This window comes from Somniosus microcephalus, chromosome 1, assembly GCF_052327205.1.
Source record: "Somniosus microcephalus isolate GS21.2 chromosome 1, FLI_Smic_1.0, whole genome shotgun sequence".
In the NCBI taxonomy this organism is placed as follows: domain Eukaryota; kingdom Metazoa; phylum Chordata; class Chondrichthyes; order Squaliformes; family Somniosidae; genus Somniosus; species Somniosus microcephalus.
Window position 1 is genome coordinate 411,506,413 of NC_140987.1, and position 22,669 is coordinate 411,529,081.

Genomic DNA, 22,669 nt, shown 5'->3' on the forward strand with positions numbered 1-22,669 from the left:
AAGGATTTGGATAACATCCAGACTTGAACTGACAAGTGGCAGGTAACATTCGCACCACCTAAGTGCCAGGTGATGACTATCTGGTACAAGAGAAATCCCAGCCACCTCCCATTGACCTTCAGTAGCATCATCGTTGCTGAGTCCTCCACCATCAGCACCCTGGGATCACCACAGAGCAGAAGTTAAACTTCTTCGACTGTGAATACCAACAGGCTGTGAGACCTGGGAGCATGAAGCAAATCCAATTGTCGCTTTCATATACTCTTTCAGCAGAGGTCATTAGCTAGCAATTAGCCCAGGATCTCTGAATTATGGCATCCCTGCTGTCTTTCCACCATCTGCACTTGACACTGTGGCCCAGAGTTTCCACCTGGGCAAAATCCCACACTGAAAAATGAAGGATCAAGATTCGTTCTCACCCAACAAGAAGGTACCAGTTTCTGGGGTCAGATTCATCATCATGATCATATCAACTCCTGGCGTTACATACACCAGTCTTTGGGAATTTTGGGGGTCCAGACTAGTTTGCTGCTGTAGGATGAAAGGGCCCACAGTAACTTAAGAGCCACAATGCAAAAAGTAGTTTTTGATCCAGAATCAAAATTAGTTTCCTTAAAGAATGTCTGCGAGGTCTAGCAGAGGGATTAGAGTCAGCAGGTTCAGACGAAGCTGTGGATGTGCTTTTCCATGAATTCCAGAAAAGGAGGGAGGTATTATTTGGCAAGAAGTTACACAGCCCCAAAGGGAGAACATCACAGTATCAGTAGAAGCAGGTGGCTAGGGCAGTCAGTGCCAATTGTAACACCGTATGACAACTTTTCCAGAAAAAAATGTAATGATCAATTACCAGGACTGGCGACTTAAAAGGAGCCAGCCACAGCTTCCATAATGTACTGCACCAAGCATGTCAGCCACTTGGGAGAATTAGAGGCAGAGGGGAGTGCAGTGGGCGATGCACAGAGCAATGACTGAGCAGGAGTAGCTGGTGGTGACACATGCAGAGGAAGCTGTTGCTAACCAGAGATTTAGGATATGTCATCCATTGGCTGAAAAGCCTTGGCATTCAGATCACATTTGTCTTACTTTTCAAGGTACAATGTTTACAGAGCATCAAGTGTATGAGCAGGCACTGGGGCCAGTGTGCCGCAGATGGTGATGTGAGCAAAGAACTCCACTACCTACATGTGTGGTTCCCTGATAGATGGCCTTCGCAGCACGACTGCCATCCTTGGAATGTGTGGCAGCTCTAGGGACATCTGCAGCAGCAGTCTATGCTTCCTCCATGGATGCCTTGAAATGAGGGTCACCTAAATCCCAAGAGTACACTGTCATGTTGTTGTTGGTTGCTCATAGGGAAACTGATGAAATTGCTAGCTCTGGAGAACAATGCATCATGACTTGCTTGATGCATTGAACACATCTGTTTGGCTTGTGTTACTGTTGTCCACACTGACAGCCTGAAATGGCCCCATGGCATAGATGTTAAGGAGGGTGTGAGGGGGGGGCGATGGTGACCTTACCAGTCACTGACAGAGCAGTGCATATGGTGGACGTGGGCTGCATATTTGCTTGCAGCATATGGCATAACTCGTAACAGCTTTCTTTGTAAAGTGAAGCCTCAGTATGCAGCCCTCCTTAGGCAAATAGGCAGATAGGAGCTGGGATGGATGGCATCATCATTATGTCTTTGCCGCCTCAAAAATTGGCTGGCGCTTCCATTGGAAATGACAGTGGAAAATTGATTGCAAAGTCAAGAGTATCAAGAAATCTAAGCTGGTGTGTAGTATAACTCCACTGCAATGTGAAGCAGGAGGTTAAACATGCTCAGGGCCTCCTTACTATAAAGTCTTTTTAATGTTAAATCAAAGCAAATGTTTCCAACCCTGCTCTCAAAGCATAAAAAAATGACTGGCCTGAGAGTGGAACTCTGTGCAAGTATATATAAGTACAAGTATATATAAGTACATGTGCAGAGCACGCATCTGGAGGGAAGAGTGCAAATCTCATTCAGAGCATTACTTTGGTCTTGCTGCCTGTAATTCACACTGTGGTCTACATCAGCTCAAATATGCGAAAAGTAGCAGTGGACTGGTCTTAGAAAGATAAAATTGACAATTAGCTCATCAGAAAGGGGCTCTGTAGCTGCAAAGCAAAATGCCATTTACTGTCTGAGCCTGAACAACTTGTAGAAACGTACCCATCACTCATCTGTGTCTCACTGTTGAGAGTCCACAGCAGCTGACTGTTTTTTTCCTTGCATTGAGACAGTTAGCAGGGTTCAGGGTTGAAACGATCCCACCGGCGGGGTGCCATTCATTGATTTTTAGAGCAAAGCGCCTAAATTTTCTTCCATTCAACACGTCATATTTCATTGAACGATTGGTTAGCTGACCCTCAAAGAATAGGAGGAAGATGCGCATACATGCAATACATGAATTTGAACAATCTATATTGAAATTAAACTGTTTAATAAAAAGAACTTGTATAATAATGAACTTGGTTACAAGGGCTGGTAATGCAGTCCAGGCTTTAGTGCTGCCAGAATTGCTGATCCTGAGGCACTGTCTCTACCTAAATAAGCTGATCTGGCCCCATAATGGCCCCATAAATTACCATATTTTTACACTATAGGACTGTGCCAAGTTCTTCGGTCAGGATTTCTAGCAATAACAGCTTTTCGATATTTAGGAAGGACAGGCAAAAAAGGAAAAGGAGGTGGGGTGGCATTGTTAGTAAAAGATGAAATCAGAGCAATAGTGAGAAAGGATATTGGCTCAGAAAATCAAGATGTAGAATCAGTCTGGGTGGAGCAGATGAGGAAGGAATTGTTTGGCTTACGCAACTTCGCCAAGTTAAGTGAACATACATGAAACAACATGTTAATAGAGTGTTTTGCCAACCTACTTTATTGTTTCTCGTTGTAAACCTGGTACACCACCACAGAAGGAGAATGCCGGGAACTTTGTCAAGTTCTGATCTTTGTAAATATGCAGGCATACTCATTCTCTTCCATTTTGCTGTACCATGTTACCATATCAAATGGACAATTGGGATTATCTTGACCCGTCAAATAAATTGGAAACTGTTGGCTACTGCAGGAAGAAGGAAACATGAGAGCTGACAGGGAAATGTACACTAACATGCATGATTGTTCATATGGTCACAGATTGCCTGTATACTGATGGAATGGTAGCACTTTCTAGCCATGAATGATGCTGTGTTCAGGCTAGGGCTATGTGTAATCGCATGCATGCAATCAATGTTGCAATGCTCTTGTGGGAATTTGCTATAACCCTTAACAGCCAATGACAAAACTGTCCCTATTTTGGAACTGGTCTCCAAGTCTTACTGCAGGAGTGTGCAGAGTTCAGTGATAGTTTCCTGTGGGAATCTAAATCAATACTAGCAGGTTTCTTCAGGCAGGCCCAAATAAAAGGCCCTGGCCCTATATACATGCCTGTCAGCATAAGGACATGTTTGAATGGGGTGATTAAGGTTCAATCTTACCTGTCTAGCAAGCCTCCTCTGATTCTTCTCCTGCTGTTTGGTATCAGCTATGGCTCAATGGTAGCACTCTCACTTCTGCATCAGAAGGTTGTGGCTTCAAGTCCTCCTCCAGAGACCTGAGCACAGAATCTAGGCTGACACTCCAGTGTAGTACTGAGGAAGTGCTGCACTGTCAGAGGTGCTGGCGTTCAGATGAGACGTTAAACCAAGGCCCTTGTCTGCTCTCTCATCCCATCGCTATATTTCAAAAAAGAACAGGGAAGTTCTCTCTGGTATCCTGGCCAATATTTATCCCTCAACCAACATCACTAAAAAATATATATTATCTGGTCATTATCACATTGCTGTTGATGGGAGCTTGCTGTGCAGAAATTAGCTGCCATGTTTCCAATATTACAACAGTGACTACACTTCAAAAGTACTTAATTGGCTGTAAAGTGCTGTGGGACATCCTAAGGTCATGAAAGGCACTATATAAATGCAAGTCTTTCTTCTTTCTCCAGAACCTGAAAATAAAGAGATATGCCCTTAGGAATACCCATAACTAACAGTAATGAGCTGTCTAACAAGTACAATTGCACAATCACTGACAAAAGATGCAGTGCAACTTTCTTCTCCTCCTCCTCCTCTTCCTCTTCCTCCTTCTCCCTCCTTTCGGATGACTTGCTTCCACACTAAAAATGAGTTCACAGGTGACTGATGAGTCCAATGCGGGACCTACAGTCTGTCACAGGTGGGGCAGATGGTGGGTGGGGTTCTTGGGTTGACGTGCGCGCCTTCTGCTGTTTGCGCTTGCTCCCAGCGAAGAGACTCGAGGTGTTCGGCGCCTTCCTGGATGCTTCTTCTCCATTTTGTGCGGTTTTGGGCCAGGGATTCCCAGGTGTCGGTGGGGATATTGCACTTTTTCAAGGAGGCTTTGAGGGTGTCCTTGAAGCGTTTCCTCTGCCCACCTGGGGCTCTCTTGCCGTGTTGGAGCTCCGAGTAGAGCGCTTGCTTTGGGAATCTCGTATCGGAAACGCTGACGATGTGGTCCGTCCATCGGAGCTGATCGAACGTGGTCAAAGCTTCGATGCTGGGGATGTTGGCCTGAGTGAGAACACTGACGTTGGTGCGCCTATCCTGCCAATGGATTTGCAGGGTCTTGGTGGTACCTCTCCAATGCTTTGAGGGGCCTGCTGTACATGGTCCATGTCTCTGAAGCATACAGGAGGCCAGGTATCACTACTGCTCTGTAGACCATGAGCTTGGTGCTGGGTTTGAGGTCCTGGTCTTCAAACACTCTCTTCCTCAGGTGACCGAAGGCTGCACTGGCACACTGAAGGTGGTGTTGGACTTCATCATCGACATCTGCCCTTGTTGACAGTAGGCTCCCGAGGTATGGAAAGTGGTCCACATTGTCCAAGGCCTCGTCATGGAATTGTCATAAGCAACTATCAGCAAGACCAAAACAAGTGGATAAACAATCAGTTGTTAAGAGATGCAGCAACAGCAACAATGTACCTTTAACAATGGGGATCCAGTTAAAAGGAACAGACTTCTCTAGCAATAACCGTTGTAAGATTAGGATCACAGGCCACACACAGATTACCCAAAGAGTTTTAGCAGTTGCAAGGCTTTTGTTAAAGAGCTACAGTTTTAAAGCATAATCAGATATATATTACATATGGTTTAAGCTGAGTATAATAGACATACAACCCATGACAATATAGAGCGATCTACGACTCCCGAATCGGAATGCCACGACTGGACGGACGGGGAGGCAGTATGGTGGTCTCGGATTGGGTGGATTCCTGCAGTCTGCTGCAGTGGTCACTTCCGTTGGGTCATCTCTCAAACTGTTGGAGGTGTGAGGCCGTCAGCCACCTCAGAGGCTAAACTTGACCAAGGTGTTAGGCCGTAGCCACCTCGGGGAAGCCTTCGCCCCTAACTGCCTGATTTCCTCTCTCGGTCGTCTATATTTATAGTTATTTCGGTGGGCTGGTAATCACCTGGTGTCAATCGTTTGATCCCCATCCTATTGTCCAATTGTGAAGCGGGAAGGCAACCCTCGCCGTCCCTTTCTGCATGGCTGACGAGGCCTCCCTCTTATCTTTCTGAGGAATGTTTTGTTATGTTTCTTTAAGGACATTTTATGACTTTTCGGCTCCATTTTTGTCTATTATCCCACCACCCTGTATTGTTTTGCATTTTACGATTTCCTTATCACTTCTATTTGTCTTTTGATGCTTGATATTCGACCTTGCTGCCATTTCTGCTCTCTGTTCCCGGCTGCATGTTGTCAGTCTCTGTTCTAAGAATTAAAACCCATCTTTGAATCTAACAGCTATTTCTTACACCGTTATAACAGCTGCTCAGCCTGTTGAATGCTGCTCCCGCCTCCCGATTGCAATATGGGAAGGACCCTTGATTTAAAATATATTTTCAGGCTATAATAAATCTTGTGCCTAATCTATGTTAGTCTAGGCTACAAGCCTAAACTGTGCATCAGGCCTCAGGCATCTGTGCTCAACAATACAGGGCGCCCACCATCGCATAATTGGCCCCATGGATTCAATGCAGATTTTGAAATTGTGATACTGTGCTGTATTTGGTGATTGTTAAAGGGAAATGGCCATAAGGTTAAAATGAACACACTGTCCTTGCACTCATAGTGTACTGTTCAGTTTCGTGCTACATTTCAGCTGTGGCTCAGTGGGTAGCACACTTGCTTCTGAGTCAGAAGGTTGTGTGGTTCAAATCCCACTCCAGGGACTTGAGCATATGAAGCTAGGCTGACACTCCAGTGGAGTGCTGTACTGTCGGAGGTGCTGTCTTTCGGATGAGACGTTAAACCAAGGCCCCGTCTGCTCTCTCAGGTGGATGTAAAAGATCCCATGGCACTATTTCAAAGAGGAGCAGGGCAGTTATCACTGGTGTCCTGGCCAATATTTATCCCTCAATCAACATAACAAAAACAGTTTTTCTGGTCACTGTGGGAGCTTGCTGTGCGCAAATTGGCTGCCGTGTTTCCCACATTGCAACAGTGACTACACTCCAAAAGTACTTCATTGACTGTGTGATGAAATATGTCATTCATCAGACTCTGTATTTAACTACATATATTGTATTGCCTGCTCCTGTGTTTTTACCTTGTATTGTATATAGTGCACCGCCCCCTTTCTCCCCATTGGGTGTGTCGGCTCCACCCATACCTGGCCCTACTTAAGACAAGCCCAGGCTTGTCTTGCAGCAGAACAGCAGAATGCTAGGTGAAGACACAGGCATCTGTCTTTGCTAATAAAAGCCTAGTTTTATCCAGTTAACTTTGAGCCTTGAAGTTATTGAGGCGCATCAGACTGTAAAGTGTTTTGAGACGTCCGGTGGTCGTGATAGGTGCTATATAAATGCAAGTCTTTCTTTCTTTATAGTGCACAATCTGTCTGAGACAGGTAACATGAATCTGGCAGCATCCGTGTTATGCTGTGAGCTGTGAATATCACCCTAACAGCCAGCAGAGAGATCTACACGTGTGTAAACCAGCATTTGTTGTCTCTAATCACAAAAAATGCTTACATTTATAAAGTACCCAGGAGCTACAACTGAGCACTTTTTAAACCTGGCCTGATACTGCACTGAAGCTATATGCAATGTCTTATCAAACTGAAGCCGTGTATGATTGCCTTCCAAGGAGCCTTCACAATGCTGCATTCCAGAGTTAGATTGGGACCTGACTCTGCGATTATATTATCACATTTGCATCACTGCCTAAGACCATTAACACCAAATGAGGGTCTCAAGCATTTTTTTAAGAGTACTCAGAAGTAGTTAATTTATTTTATTTACTTAAGGAAGTAATGCCAACTGTTCCTACTTTCTGTTTGTATTTACTAATTGTATTTTAATGACAGCCACACATGTTCTGTTTGCAGTTATATTTGAATAGTTTTTCTTATTTCACTTAAGCCTCCCACATCTTCCCTCCCCTGCCTTCACTCAAACAGACACAGGCACACACATTGTCACCTATCTATATTTACCCACACTGGTAGGTCTGACCAAGTAAGGAAGGACGTGAGGGCTAAATTTAGCCTGCCCTGTGGATCACTGTTCAGACACATTTGTTCTGGTACTTGGGTGGGTTACTAGACTGAGCAAGCTGTTTGGATCTATTTAAGAATTTGGTTACAAAAGTCTATTTGGGAAGACTTTCCTGTGCATTACCTGATCAGTGGAGAAGCAATAGAACATTTTGGTATCTAACTTCATTACTGTTGTTCTCTTACATCACCGACTACGTTAACAGTCAGCAAAATTTAAGGAGTGGCCAGAAAGAATTATGTCTGGATGTGTCTGAGTGGAAGATCTTTCATTGATATGGAACTGGAGATTATGTGGCCTGTGAAAATGAGCCTGGTGGACATCTCCAAGATATTTTCCATGCTCCAGGGAAAGGATGAAGAAGATGACAATGGAGAAAGAAGTCAGCTGAACCAAGCAGTCTCTAAAGACGATGACAAACTGTTAGCTGAACTTCTATCCCAGGAGAGGTACACAAGATTTATTAATAGCCGGAGTGGCTGGGGTGTTCCAGGAACCCCTCTTCGACTAGCAGCTACTAGGGGTCACCTGAAATGTCTGGAGGTCCTCCTAGCCCATGGTGCTGAGGTTGACAGTTTGGATGTGAAGGCTCAAACCCCTTTGTTCACTGCTGTTAGCGGCAGGCATTTGGATTGTGTCCAAGCCTTGCTTAGGGCAGGAGCTAATCCCAATGGGAGTATATATAACAACAGCTCACCTATTCTGATTGCTGCCAGAGAAGGGGAGATGGAGATTTTAAAGGAACTATTGGAGCACGGGGCAGAAGTCAATGTTCGCTCCAAGATGCCAGATTGGGCCTCCAATCCCTGTGCTTGCAGTGGTCCTCTCTATCTTTCTTTGGTGTATGGGCACTTTGACTGCTTTCGTCTTCTTCTCTTGTATGGAGCCAACCCAGATTTTAACTGCACTGAGGAGAGACTACTGGCAAGAATTAAACCACCAAAAACGACTCTGGAGATGTGTTTCAGATATGGCTGTGGGGCTGAATATGTACAGCTGCTCATAGACTTTGGAGCAAACCTTTATTTACCAGATCTCCCTGCAAATAAAAATATAAACCAAAATGAAGTGTTTAAACTTCTAACCAGAGCTAGAGGTAAGCAACAAATTTAATTGCCGTTTCTATATCAAAAGGTAATACTGTTAAGCAGCAGGTCTGGTGCATTAATTGAAGAGTAATTGCTCAATAAGTGCTGTGTTTTCTCACGAAACTGCAAGTTAGTAAAAAGAGAGGAACCAGGCTTTTAACTTTTCAGAAAATATTAAAATAAAACCTGGAGAGATCAATCTCATCAGCTGCTAACTAGACTTTCATTATTGTGGTGATAACTTGATTATTCAAAACCAAAATTGTCATTCGAACTTTGCATGTTATTGCAGATATGTAGAGGAACTCTCCATATTAAAAATGACTTTAGAATCCCATTATTTATTCATTCATTCATTTATTTGTGGTAAAATGTGGTGATTGACTTCTGGACAAGAAAGTTTTGACAGTTGGACTATCTGGAAGTGAAACTGTTAAAATAAGTTTATTTAGGGTTTTTTAATCTAACTGAGAGGGTTTAGTAATGTAATCCAGCGAACGCAAGTTTAAATCCCACCATGACAGCTTGCGAATTTAAATTTAGTTTAAAAAGAAAATCTGGAAATAAATAGATGGCAAGTTTCCCTAGATTAGTGGCCTTTGGGGAAATACCAGCTTATCATAAGGTCAGAAAAAACAGCAGAAAATTCTCTTTCACTGTTAGGTGGTGTAATCAGTAGTTAGATGGGAGCAGAAAGTTGCAAAGGGACATTGATAGATTAAAGTGAGTGGGCAAAACTGTGGCAGATAGAGTGCAAAGTGAGGAAATGTGAGGCCATCCACTTTAGAACTAAGAAAGATTGATCAAAGTATTTTCTAAATGGTAAGAAGCTAGGAATTGTGGAAGAGCAGAGAGATTTAGGGGTCCGTGTACTGAAATCACTAAAAATTAGTGGACAGGTACAAAAAATAATTTAAAAGGAGAATGGAATGTTAACCTTTACCTCAAGGGGGCTGGAATACAAAGGGGGGGAAGTTATGCTGCAGTTGTATAGCGCTCTGGTTAGACCGAATCTGGAGTACTGCATTCAGTTCTGGGCACCGCACCTCAGGAAGGATGTAATGGTCTTAGAGAGGGTGTAGCGCAGATTCACCAGGGCTAAAAGGATTAAATTAAAAGGATTAAGGATCTAGTTGAGGTGTTTAATATGGTTAAAGGATTGGATAGGGTAGATAGCGAGAAACTATTTGCTCTGGTGGGGGAGTGCAGAACAAGGGGGCATAACCTTAAAATTAGAGCTTGGCCATTCAGGGGTGATGTCAGGAAGCAGTTCTTCACACAAATGTTAGTGGATATCTGGAACTCTCTCCTCCAAAAAGCTGTGGATGTTGGCTTAATTGAAAATTTCAAAACTGAGATTGATAGATTTTTTATTAGGCAAGGGTATTAAGGGATATGGAACCAAAGCGGATAAATGGACCCAAGATACAGATCAGCCGTGATCTAATTGAATTTCGTAACAGGCTTGAGGGGCTGAATGGCCTGCTCCTATGATATTTTGATGATTATGAAGGGAATTGACAAAATTGATCCAGGTGAACCAGGGAACACAGGTTAAAAATGTGAAAGTTGGTAAGAGGTCAGGTGGAACTTAAACACCCAAGTGGTAATAGAGTTGTCAGCACGCTATTCTACCAATAGAACAAGTTACCAAGGAAGGACAATGATGTAGACAGTGTAATAGGATAGAATATAGACAATTGGACATGTTTCTGGAGAGAGAAACTTCAGGGATATTGTGAGATGGTAGAAAGCCAGGGTTGATCTGCGAAAAGGGATATACTTTTCAGGCCATTTTCTGTTCCTTACCATCTTCGGGGAGATTTTCCTCTCCTAGGGACCACTCAACTCCTACATGCAAGGGAGAGGTAAAAAGGACAGAGACACATGCTGCTGGGTTTCTGGTCCTTTTATATTGTCCAGGGATTTTCTGGAGTTGCTCTGAAGATGTGGAGGATTGCTTGTGTCTGGCCCCTTTCAAATCAGAAAACCTGAGAGGCCAGGCAGCAAGGAAGGCTAAAAAAGGTAAATAGCACTTTTTTAAAGGTCCGTAATGAACCCTCGGGGCTGGAGAACACTACTGCTGTGGATTCCCACCCGACTCTAGGTAAAGGACCAATGCTAATAACCTGAACATGGAAGTTCAGGTCATTGTCAGACCTGCGCCCAGGTGCAGGAGAGGAGAGGAATATCGGGGCCCTTATGTTCAACAACTAGGTTTGAATTGTAAAAAAAATCACCAAAATTGTTACATATATTGTTGAGCTAAGAAACTGACCTAAAGTATTTTTGATTCCAGCTCAACCGAGGTGCTTGATGTCACTGTCTAGGATAACCATCCGCAAGTATCTCAAACAAGCAAGTGGACTACATTCCATAGACCAGCTGGATATACCACCAATCCTAAAAAACTATGTGAAACACCAGATCTGAGCTGACTGTTGAGCTTTTACTGATTTATATGGTTTGTGTCCAATTGGGCCCAAAGTCTATTTTTACCATGTGATCTTAAATTTTAAATTGGTTAGATCTCATCTGCAACAGAGTTAGACACAAGTAGAGCATTTTACTTCAATGGTTATCAAACCAACTGGATTATCATAGGTTGTATTTGTTTTGCGTGTTGTATTACAGAGGTAATATTCTGGCTTTGCACTCTCAGGAGCGCATATGGGAAATTCAGGCTTTTTCTCACCCTTTACCAGTAGAATTTCTTAATTTAACTTGAATATAGTGTATTAAGTTATTACACAAAAAATTCATAAATTATTTAAAAGGAAACTTTTGTTAAACAATGCACATTTACAATAGAGTAAATCACAAAACATTTAGACAATTATATTAGAAAGAACAACATATACTGCAAAGTGATGTTCTATTTATTTAATATATAAGACACTAGTCTTCTTCTTCTTAGGCAGTCCCTCGAAACCAAGGATGACTTGCTTCCACATTAAAAATGAGTTTGCAGGTGACTGATGAGTCCAATGCGGGACCTACAGTCTCTGTCACAGGTGGGGCAGACGGTGGTTGAAGGGGCAGGTGGGTGGGGTGCTTGGGTTGACGTGCGCTCCTTGCGCTGCCTGCGCTTGGCTTCCGCTTGCTCCCGGCGAAGAGGCTCGAGGTGTTCGACGTCTTCCCGGCTGCTTCTCCTCCACTTTGTGCGGTTTTGGGCCAGGGATTCCCAGGTGTCGGTGGGGATGTTACACTTTTTCAAGGAGGCTTTGAGGGTGTCCTTGAAACGTTTCCTCTGCCCACCTGGGGCTCTCTTGCCGTGCCGGAGCTCCGAGTAGAGCGCTTGTTTTGGGAGTCTCGTATCGGGCATGCGGACAATGTGACCCGTCCATCGGAGCTGATTGAGCTGGTTTGTGCTTGAGCTGATTGATGGGTCACATTGTCCGCTCCGAAGACACATAGTATATTTAATTATTCAACTGTTTCATTAATTATTTATTTGATTACATCTACAATTGAAAAAGCAGGCTCAAACTCAGTGCTGTCATTTTCTCCTTCACTGCCATTATTTGTTTATGTGCAGGTGTGTGGGCAGCGGGTGAGGACAGAATTGTGATGCCCTCCACAGTCGAGGTGCCTGCTGACAAATGTCTAGGCTTACAAATATGGTTACTTATGTGAGGTACCAAGTGCCACTGGTGGCCTGGTTAACCATACCCTAGCCAGAAGGGAAGGAAATTAGATGGGAGGGGGGAGAAAACAAAAAGAGGCTTCCATTAAAAGAAATGGAGTGTCTCTCCTACTTTAAAATATGTACAGTTTGAATAATGGACTATGAAAAATAGAAAGTAAGAAAAACACAAATTATTTTGAAATTTGAGTTATCACCATTTTTGAATAATTACCAAGAAATATTATGTTGTTCCCATGTACTCTATAAAGTATAGGATACATTAGAGAGATTGAATGACTGTGTCTTATTATGCAAATAAATGGACATGAAGAAGGACAAGTGATTTGTTATAGATGATTTATTATCACTCAGATCTGCCATGAAACCAGCATTTTTACTAAATCTGGGATTTTTTTTTAATACAAGATCGCAGTACTGTACTCGGGCAGAAAATTGTGCTATAGGCAGTAAATATAAACATTTTCAGGATTTGTCACAACATCTTACACTGTGTCAAATAGCCCATAGCCCAGCTGAGTCTTCCCAGGTCTGCCTCCAAGCTAAGTGGTGCAGTGGTGCTGTTGTCCACTACGGCCTGAGGACTGGGAAAATCGAGTCTTTAGCCCTTTCCCTGTTGTTGTCTCTCTCTGCTCCCACCCCACCAAGTGCTGATGCCTTTGCACTCTCACTCAATTAGTCTGGACTGCAAGTGATGCTTACTCCCCTCTCTTACTCCATTTTCTGCAACTTGGTCAACCCTTCCAAAGGGGTCCAGAGGGATCTGGGAATGCCACTGGGCAATGGACACCTAATAGCCACAAAAGGACTGGGGAAGGCCAGGCAACATTCCCCTCAATTCCACCCCCTGCTTAATACTACCAGACCCAGTCTTTTTTGAGCAATGCCAGATCCTGACCCCCCCACACCAATTGATGCGAGGGGCCCATAATACTTCCACACCCCAGAACCTTTCTCAAAACTCTCCACATTTCTTGTAATCTTCCAATGGCTCCAAGAACCCAGAACCCATTCTTTTGTAGGTATGTCCTGGATGGTAATAATACAAAACCCAGCACGTGAGATTAGCCTGGAGCTGGCTCTCATTTGTGCTGTGATTTTCACCTGCTTCTCCATATTCTAAATCTACATCAAGATCTCATTCCTGGCCTGATGCTTGCTGTAGGTGACATTGTGTGGTGTGAAGTGGATGCCTCGCAGCCTCAGGCCCAGCAAACTGCTGGTTACCCTCCATCCCCATGGAAACACAATGGGAAGAGGCATTTGTTGCTATCAGCAAGACATGCCTTGTAACACATTGCACTAGACAAACATGCCATGCATTGCAGTTGTGAGGCCAGCTAACTTTTCAAATGACAGAATGCTTGAGTGCATGAGAAATTATAGATGGGAGAAATGGTAGAAATAAAGATACAATAGTGTTAGCTTGTCCCAGTAGTAGCAATCTCATCTCTGAGTTAGAAGGTTGTGGGTTCAAGCACATGATCTAGGCTGACACTTCAGTGCATTACTGAGGGAGAGCTGCATTGTCGGAGGTGTAGTCTTTCAGATGATGTGTTAAACGGAGGCCCTGTCTGCCTGTTCAGGTGGACTTAAAAGGTCCCATCAAGAGTTATAGAGAGAGATAGCTACCTTCTGAGGAGGGTAGCCCATGAGTCAAAAATGGCAACCTCCTTAGCTCACCTCTCTCAACACTACCTCTGTCAGAAAAGGCCGCTGTCCTCTCTCCTCAAACATCATAAAAAAGACATCCAAAAAGAACTGCCAAACAGTGAATGATTGATCACAACAGGGTATGCGGGTAACTCTTTAAGGCATAACAGCTGCTATTTTATACTGCTGTGTTGGATATTCCACTTTTCCTGGCTTCACAGGATCTAATCTGCACTGGGAGTGTTTCATAGCTATTTAAAGGTGAGGACCCTGCAAAATGCCCAGACATCTCCATCCTGCACCCTTGGCAATGAGTTGTGGCAGTGCACTTCTAGGCATGCCACCGCTGTGCCTGAATCAAAAAAAACTTTTTATATTCCTAATTTATCCAATATGTCACCAGAAATTATTATATCATCTATACCGCTCTCCTTATAAAACAGCACATGCTCTGATTCGCCATGAGCAACTTCATGAGAGATCCATTTATTGATATATTACATCTAGCACACTTTTGTTGGACATACTCCCATCCTCCACACTTTGGTCATTGTCACACTGTCTAGACACAAACTTCTTTGTCACACTTTCATCTGAGAAACTCAAATTTCGTATTCATAAAACTGTAACAAATCACAACTTGCAGGTAAGCACCACACCAATCAACAAGTAGCAAGAAGAACGAAAAACCACCAATCACGAACTTCAATAACTATAAATCAGAAATGGCAGTCAACAACATTTACCAGTAAGAGAAAGGTGAACCAATCAAATTGCTAAAAAAAAATTGAAAATCCTATTCATCTTTGTTTTCTTAGTCACAAACATCTAAGGTTAAAAATAAAATTTGTGTTATAATAAAAAATTACATATGTCACTATAACATTAAACTTATCTACAAAATTGTTTTGGTGACTTTGAATGGCTTTATTATTATTTTTTACTTTTTTACAGTCTCTATAAAAAAAAAACTAGGATTTGAATTGACATTCTTCCCAGTTATTTCTCTATCAGTGGGAGAGATTTAGCAAACATAATTACCACTATGAGTTTGTGTACTGTGAAAAAATATCTTAGCTTGCATCATTATAATTCTCTCATGTAATTGTGCATAACTCAAAGCATGTCCTTCCTTCAAGTTATTACATTAATTATGAGATTTTTTTTACCAATGACTTCCAAACAAGCTAAAACATGAAGTTTAGAGCCTCTTTCCAAGGCAAGTTTTGACAGGAAAACTATTTTCAAGTGTTATTTTTATCTGAGAGAGAATCTGAAAGAGATGCTAACTGAGAAGGTGAGAGGCTGGATGAGAGAGGGAAAGAGGCTGATTGAGAGAAGCTGAGAGAGAGAGAGAGGTTGGCTGAGAGCGGGACATGAAAGATAAAGAGAGACAAAGGTACAGAGCAGAGGGTAAAGGGGGAGAAACAGAAACAAACTTAGATTCAGATGGTGAGAGTGACAGAGGGAGAGGCAGAGACAGACACACAGTGAATGGAATATTTAAATTTTCTAATATATTCTAAATGGTTATAGCACCAAACTCCAACATGTCCAAACATCTGCTGCTCACATTCTGTGCTGCATTAGGTTCTGTTCACCTATCACCCCTGTCATTGTTAATCTCCATTGGCTCCTTTTCCCTCAACAAATTAAACTCGAAATCTTCATCCGAACTGACAAATCCCTCCATGACCTTACAAGCCCAATCATCGTAAAATTATTTTGGACAGGGGGCTGGAGCCAGCAGCGGGGTCGGGACCCGCCACTGACATCACCCGCCATGAACCTGCCGAGGTTGGGGAAATCGCGAACTTAGCATTAGTAGGAGAGTGCTACTAGCATTACTAGGTGCTTCAGCCTCCAACCCTGGGCTCCCCTGCATAGACCCTTCCTCCACTCCACTATCAGTGACAAGGCCTCCAGCTGTGTTGGTTCCATTTGAAACTCCCTCTCTAAACCTCTCCATATTACTTCTTTGCCCCTCACCTTTAAAAGATTGTTCAAAACCTGTCTTTTGGACCTTGTTTCTGATCTTTTTTTTAACTCTCCTACTAATGCTAAGTTCGCGATTTCCCCAACCTCGGCAGGTTCATGGCGGGTGATGTCGGTGGCGGGTCCCGGCCCCACTGCTGGCTCCAGCCCCCTGTCCAAAATAATTTTATGATGATTGGGCTTGTTAAGCACACCCAGTGCATTTGCTGGCCAATTGAAGGAAACGGGTCTGATGATGTCATTTGATGATGCGTCATCAGCTGATTTCCTTAAAGGGACCATGCGCAAATTGATTTTGACAGTTGTGCTGTCAGTGTTCTACAGCATTGAGGTGCTACAAACCCTGACAATCACTGCACAGAGGAGCACGGCTGCACCCAGGCTCTCCCATGACTCCCTCCATATGCTTATCGAGGGAGTCACAGCACGCAGAGAGGTTTTCTTACCTTCCAATGGGTAGAAGAGAACTCCCCAGGAGACCGATGCAGCCTGGTTGCACATTGCACAGGAGGACACAAGCAGGAATGTTGTCAGGAGGACCAGGCTGCAGTGGCACAAACCTTTCAATGATCTCAGTAGATCACGAAACGTTACTGCAAAGCCACACTCAACCTCATCCTGCTGTGCTGCTCATCACATCCACATCACTCTGCCTTCCCTACCCTACTCCTGCACATCCTTACTCACACCAACTTACCTTGCACCTCCACCCATCCCTCTCTATCTACATTATCACTTCCCCATCTCACTAGCCACCCCTCACACTCACCCTCATCCTAGTCCAATCATACCAACTAACAACACACAAGGGTAGGCACTTGGGTGTTTTATGCAATGTTCATGTAAAGTCTCTGTTAATGTGCTGTCAAACATTGAAACCTTTATTTTCAAAACTTTGAGTTCTTGGACAGATCTATGTGCACCTTTGGAAGTGGCTTAGTGAGTCCCAGTGAATGGTGAGACATAAAGGTACCCCCTGCAATGGTGATGAGTGTGAAAGAAATGGCTTGGGCATTGTATGGATGCTTTATGGTGTTGGTGTGGGTTGGTGCCAACCTGGCGCATCATGTGGCAGCCAGGGTGTACAGCATCAAGTGAAGTAAATCTGGCCATGGTGAGGCCATCCCTGGTGTCCCAGGCAGCAATATGGTCAGTTGCTGATGCCCTGTGTCCTGTGTAGCATCAGTTGATTGCGGAGAAGGTTGGTGTTGTTGGTGCTGCTGGTGTGCCTGGTGACGCTGGTGTTGGGGGTTCAATGTGGTCAGATTCTGAGGGCCAAGGTGACAGAGTGTAAATGGTTCCCATCCTGATGGAGTAGGTACCAGTTAAAGGTGAGATGACAGAAGCACTCTGTCAAATGTGAGAGAGATTGCTGCAATAAGGTGAGCCTGGCTTGAGAGTTTGCTACGAAGACTTGCAGTCTGCATAAAGCACAATCTGTTTTCCAAGGGGAGAAACCAAAGAGTCTCTGTGTTTGGAAAGTGTGCAGGTGTAAATTGTGAGGTTTTATACAAGTTTTAACGTTGTCATCAATCATCTGCTTCAATGGCTACTCAACCTCCACCTCAGATGAACAGACGGGGTTCAGGAGCAACGTGAAATCAATGGGCGGCCTGGTAAAATTAAAAGGTGAGTAAAATATCACTGTTAAGGGCTTCTAAACAAGCCAATAATTGGCTCAATTGCCGCCCGCTGCTGCGTGTCGGGTCTGTTCAGCACTGACAGACCCGACATTTGGGAAAGTCGCGTGGCGGCGGGTTGACAGCGGGTTCCTGACCTGCTGTCAAAAATTTTTTCCCCACCTGACCCGCCACCAAACAAGCCCGCTGACACCCCCAAAAAATTCCCCCCTTAGCGTGCATGTCACCTCTGTGAGGTGACTGGGCTGCTTTCTACATTAAAGATGTTATGTAAATATAAGCTAATTGTTTACCAAGGATTGTCATTCCTGGGTTTAGCGAGTAGCCAGGTAAACTCCCCCGGGCTGCTTAACAGGCAGAACATTAACTAGTTGCTTGTAGGTGTATGAGATTGGGATATGGCTGCCTCCCTTTGATTTCTCCTTGGTTCTTTTGGGAATGCATTTTGTCTGTGTTTGTTTTTTTCTCCCAACAATATGGCTAAGATTGGGAAATTACTGTATGGAAAATCTTGGAGGTATGCCCATATCCTGTCAGTGTTTCTGAGGGCACTGGAGCACCAATGCCATGTGGCATTACGCCACATTTCCATATTCATAATTAAGACCAAATGCCCCTTGTTTATGTCCATTACAGAATGGTAACTTTTCTGCAACAAAACTGCTACTGTTAGATAAATGTTCAGAAGTGCAATTTCACGGGTTTGGATAGGCTAGACGGGGAAAAGCTGTTCCCACTAGTTGTTGGTACAAGGACTAGGGGACTCAGATTTAAGGTTTTGGGCAAGAGATACAGGGGGGACATGAGGAAAAACTTTTTGACGCAGCGAGTGGTGAGGACCTGGAACTCACTGCCGACGGAAGTGGTGGAAGCGGAGACACTCAATGTTTTCAAGGGGAGACTGGATAGGCACTTGAGGGAAATAAACTTACAGGGCTATGGGGATAGAGCGTGAGAATGGGACTGACTGGATTGCTCTACAGAGAGCCGGCACAGACTCGATGGGCCGAATGGCCTCCTTCTGTGCCATTACGACTCTATGGCTCTATAACTTAAGTTCATGGTGCCTTTCACATTCAAAATTTTCCAGGTGCTTTATTGGGGTAGTGCTCGACACCGAGCAGGAAGTAATGAGAAATTGAAGGAGATGAGTGAAGGCGTGGTTGAAGAGATATTCTTGGACAAGGCTTTTGGAAAAAAATAGAGGGAGAGAGAACTCCAGGGTGCAGGGGCATTGTGGTTGAAGGTTCGCCCACCTGTGATGAAGAGGAGGGGAAAGGAAGTTGCACAATAGGCAACAGTCAGAAGAAGATAACAGAAGTAGGGTGGAGTAAGGCCAAGAAGGGATTTGAAAGTGAGGATGAGCGTTTTCATGTATTTCTTTATTACAATTCCATATATATTCCATATATGTATTTTAAAAATTCAGTTTAAATATTAATGTCATTGGATATATTGAATAATGACTAATATTTTTTTTAATTTGCTTTAAAACTTCAATGTATCTTTGACTCTCACTTTATAATAATCCCTGGTAGGTTAGCGATATGTGTTTTCTTTAACAGTTCATTTTTTTTGTTGCCAGTTTCCTTCCCAAAGAAGAGGATTGGGCTTGGCAGTGATGACTCTCTTCCTGTCTGTCAACACTCGCCATCTCGGCTCATACATGAAGAATAGACACTTGAGCTGTGCATTATAGGCTGCCTTTCTCTGTGGAACCAGACCCCAGAGTCATCCCTTTCAGGAGAGGATGACAGCTAAAATCTTTACAATGATTTCCAGGCAATTATTTTCTTCAGATACTATAGCACACCACTAGGGGTCCTTCATTTGCTGATGATGGTGCCACTGTGTCAGTGAAGTAGCATTCATATTTGTGGTAAAAAGATAATTATCGTGCAGATTATCTCTATGAGATTATGTAAATCAGGTATTTTATATTGTTTGAATGCTCATTTAATTAATGTAAACCTAAACTACAAAAGGTTGAATTGCAGTTTAATATTCATAAGGGATGTAATACACTTAAATTAAATTGCCACCAGACAATGGATCTGGCTGGAATACTAAACCTAACCCGTCAGAGTGGTTAGTTTTGAGGTGTTTGACAGCATGATTTAATAAAGCAAATATGATTCTAGAGTAATGTAACTTTAGTGAACCACTGCAATTTATATATTCTCTCAAATAATTGATATGCCAAGGAAATAAAAGAATTGATAAGAGAGGGGAGACTGGATAACAGAATCCTGCCTAAATACTGGCTCACACATGAAGAATCGGCACTTGGACGAGGTTCTTGAGGGCTGCCTGTTCCCCTGGAGCTGTACAGGAGAGGGGGTGAGAAAACTGGAAAGATCATAAGATAGGTTCGGATGAAGAAAGCTCTTTGGCCCATTTAATCTCATCCCTCCAGAATACCAAGTCTACCTTCTTCCCATTACATCTAGCCTTTTGTTAAATCAGTCCCATGTCTTGGCCTCAGCTGTCCTTCCTGGAAAGGCAAAAAAAAACTCCAGCCTTCAAAGGACTTCTTTTTAATACACAGAGAACTTTGATGTCTAAGCCCTGGCACCAATTAATTTTTTTAATTGTTTGATCTTTACATGAAAAACAAGTTTCAAAGTGAATCCTTTCCACTTACTGACAGCAGCTGATTACAACACTGGAAGGAGTGTGAGCTACTGGCTGTCACCACAGCAGGACACTTGTGGTTAAAACACACAGGGAAACAGAAAATGGAATTTATTCCTTTGGGGTAACTCTGTCCAATGATTTTTTTACCTTACAGGTGATGGAAGACACCCCTTTCCTCTTCCTTCAGTTACACTCCATAGTATAAACAACCCAACCTACCAGGAACTGATGATATTGCATCCCCATGGAAATATCTGTTGTCAGATTTGGGTAATTAGTTCCTGTAAATTTGGGGAATCAATCTCCTGACTTTGCACTCTAATTACACCTAGGTCTTACACAGCAGAGCGTAATGCAGTCAGCACCCGGGTGAAAAGTAAAAGGGTGAAAGTGGTTGTTCTTCATATGCCAGCCTGTATTTGTGCAGAATTCTGTTGTCCACTCTTGTCTCGCTTATCATTTCATTGCACATGCTGATTACATAAGAGAGGACATATAAAATTTCACTTTACATTTTACACTGGTTGTTGTACAGGAAGAGTGACTTTAGATAACCCTTTTTACTCAGGACTACACTGTGAAATTTCTCCCACCTCTTTCCCCCCTGAAAGTAAAATTCCTAGATATCAATTTAATATTTGAACCTTTTGAGGGTGTGGAGGCCCCTAATGAGCACAGGTGCAGATCCTCCAGGTTTGGAAGGTTTTTTTTTACCAGCGCTGGGTTAAGGAGAGTACAAAATTAGCCATGGTCTAGTGACCCTTGCTGCAACGGTGTAGTGACAATTCTCGAAAGAAAGAAAGAAAGACTTGCATTTCTATAGCGCCTTTCACGACCACTGGACATCTCAAAGCGCTTTACAGCCAATGAAGTACTTTTTGAAGTGGAGTCACTGTTGTAATGTGGGCAACGCGGCAGCCAATTTGCACTCAGCAAGCTCCCACAAACAGCAGTGTGATAATGACCAGATAATCTGTTTTTGTTATGTTGGTTGAGGGATAAATATTGGCCAGGACACCGGGGATAACTCTCCTGCTCTTCTTCGAAATAGTGCCATGGGATCTTTTACGTCCACCTGAGAGAGCAGACAGGGCCTCGGTTTAACGTCTCATCCGAAAGACAGCACCTCCGACAGTGCAGCACTCCCTCAGCACTGCACTGCAGTGTCAGCCTAGCTTTATGTGCTCAAGTCCCTGGAGTGGGACTTTCTTTCTTTTCTTTACTACTTTGTATGAGAGAACATAACCCAGCAAAAGCTGGCTCAAAAAATGTAACACCGAATCATGTATGTTTTGGTAATCTACTGTATTAACAAAATAAAAAAAACATTTTTTCTTGACTCTTGCTTATTATACCACTAAACTTTTTTGAGCCTAGAAATGACTGTGGATAACATAGAAACATAGAGATAGGAACAGGAGTAGGCCATTCGGCCCTTCGAGCCTGCTCCGCCATTCAATGAGATCATGGCTGATCTTCATCTGAGATCTTAGCTGATCTTACCAGTTCAGTACCCCGTCCCCGCCTTTTCTCCGTAACCCTTAATCCCCTTAGCCTTCAGAAATATATCCAATTCTCTCTTGAAAATATTTATTGAATTAGCCTTCACAGCCCTCTGTGGCAGGGATTTCCACAGGCTCACCACTCTTTGAGTGAAGAAATTCTTCCTCATCTCTGTTTTAAATGATTTGCCCGCTATTTTTAGACTGTGGCCCCTGGTTCTGTGCTCCCCTGCCATTGGAAACATTCTCTCTGAATTCAGCCTGTCCAGGCCTGCCATAATTTTATATGTTTCGATGAGATCCCCTCTCAATCTTCTAAACTCCAGTGAGTACAAGCCCAAACTATTCAATCTCTCCTCGTAGGTCATTCCCGCCATTCCAGGTATCAGCCTGGTGAATCGCCGCTGCACTCTTTCCATGGCAAGAACATCCTTCCGCAGATGGGGCGACCAAAACTGTACACAATACTCCAGATGCGGTCTCACCAGCACCTTGTACAGCTGTAGTAAGGTATCCCTATTCCTATACTCGAACCCCCTTGATATGAAGGCCAACATACCATTTGCCTTCTTAATCGCCTGTTGCACCTGCATGCTCTCCTTCAGTGACTGGTGCACAAGAACACCCAGGTCCCTCTGCACTTCCCCATCTCCCAATCTATTGCCATTTAGATAATAATCTACCCTCCTGTTTTTACCCCCAAAGTGGATAACCTCGCATTTATCCACATTATAGTGCATCTGCCACGTATCCGCCCATTCTCCCAACCTGTCCAAATCGCACTGTAGCCTCCTGACATCCTCATCAGAGCCCACCCCTCCTCCTAGTTTATAATATAATTTTCCTCTATCTGCTAATTTAACACAGGTGCTAAACCATCTATATATTACCAAAAATCTTGCACAAAGCACACACTTCCTATCC

The 22,669-nt window shown here is 43.4% G+C and overlaps 1 protein-coding gene across 1 annotated transcript; it reads left to right on the top strand.

Moving 5' to 3' along the window:
- The first annotated feature begins 7,579 nt into the window (after positions 1-7,579).
- asb12a (ankyrin repeat and SOCS box-containing 12a) lies at positions 7,580-12,639 on the top strand. The gene is made up of 2 exons (XM_085999051.1): positions 7,580-8,680; positions 10,972-12,639. Exons 1-2 carry the CDS (start codon positions 7,831-7,833, stop codon positions 11,103-11,105), a joined length of 984 nt encoding a protein of 327 aa, XP_085855177.1. The 5' UTR covers positions 7,580-7,830; the 3' UTR covers positions 11,106-12,639.
- The last annotated feature ends 10,030 nt before the right edge of the window (positions 12,640-22,669 follow it).

Coding starts and splice junctions, on each gene's coding strand:
- asb12a (XM_085999051.1), top strand. CDS start 7,831: ATGTGTCTGAGTGGAAGATCTTTCATTGATATGGAACTGGAGATTATG. Junction 8,681..10,971: donor ACTTCTAACCAGAGCTAGAG/GTAAGCAACAAA, acceptor TTTTGATTCCAG/CTCAACCGAGGTGCTTGATG.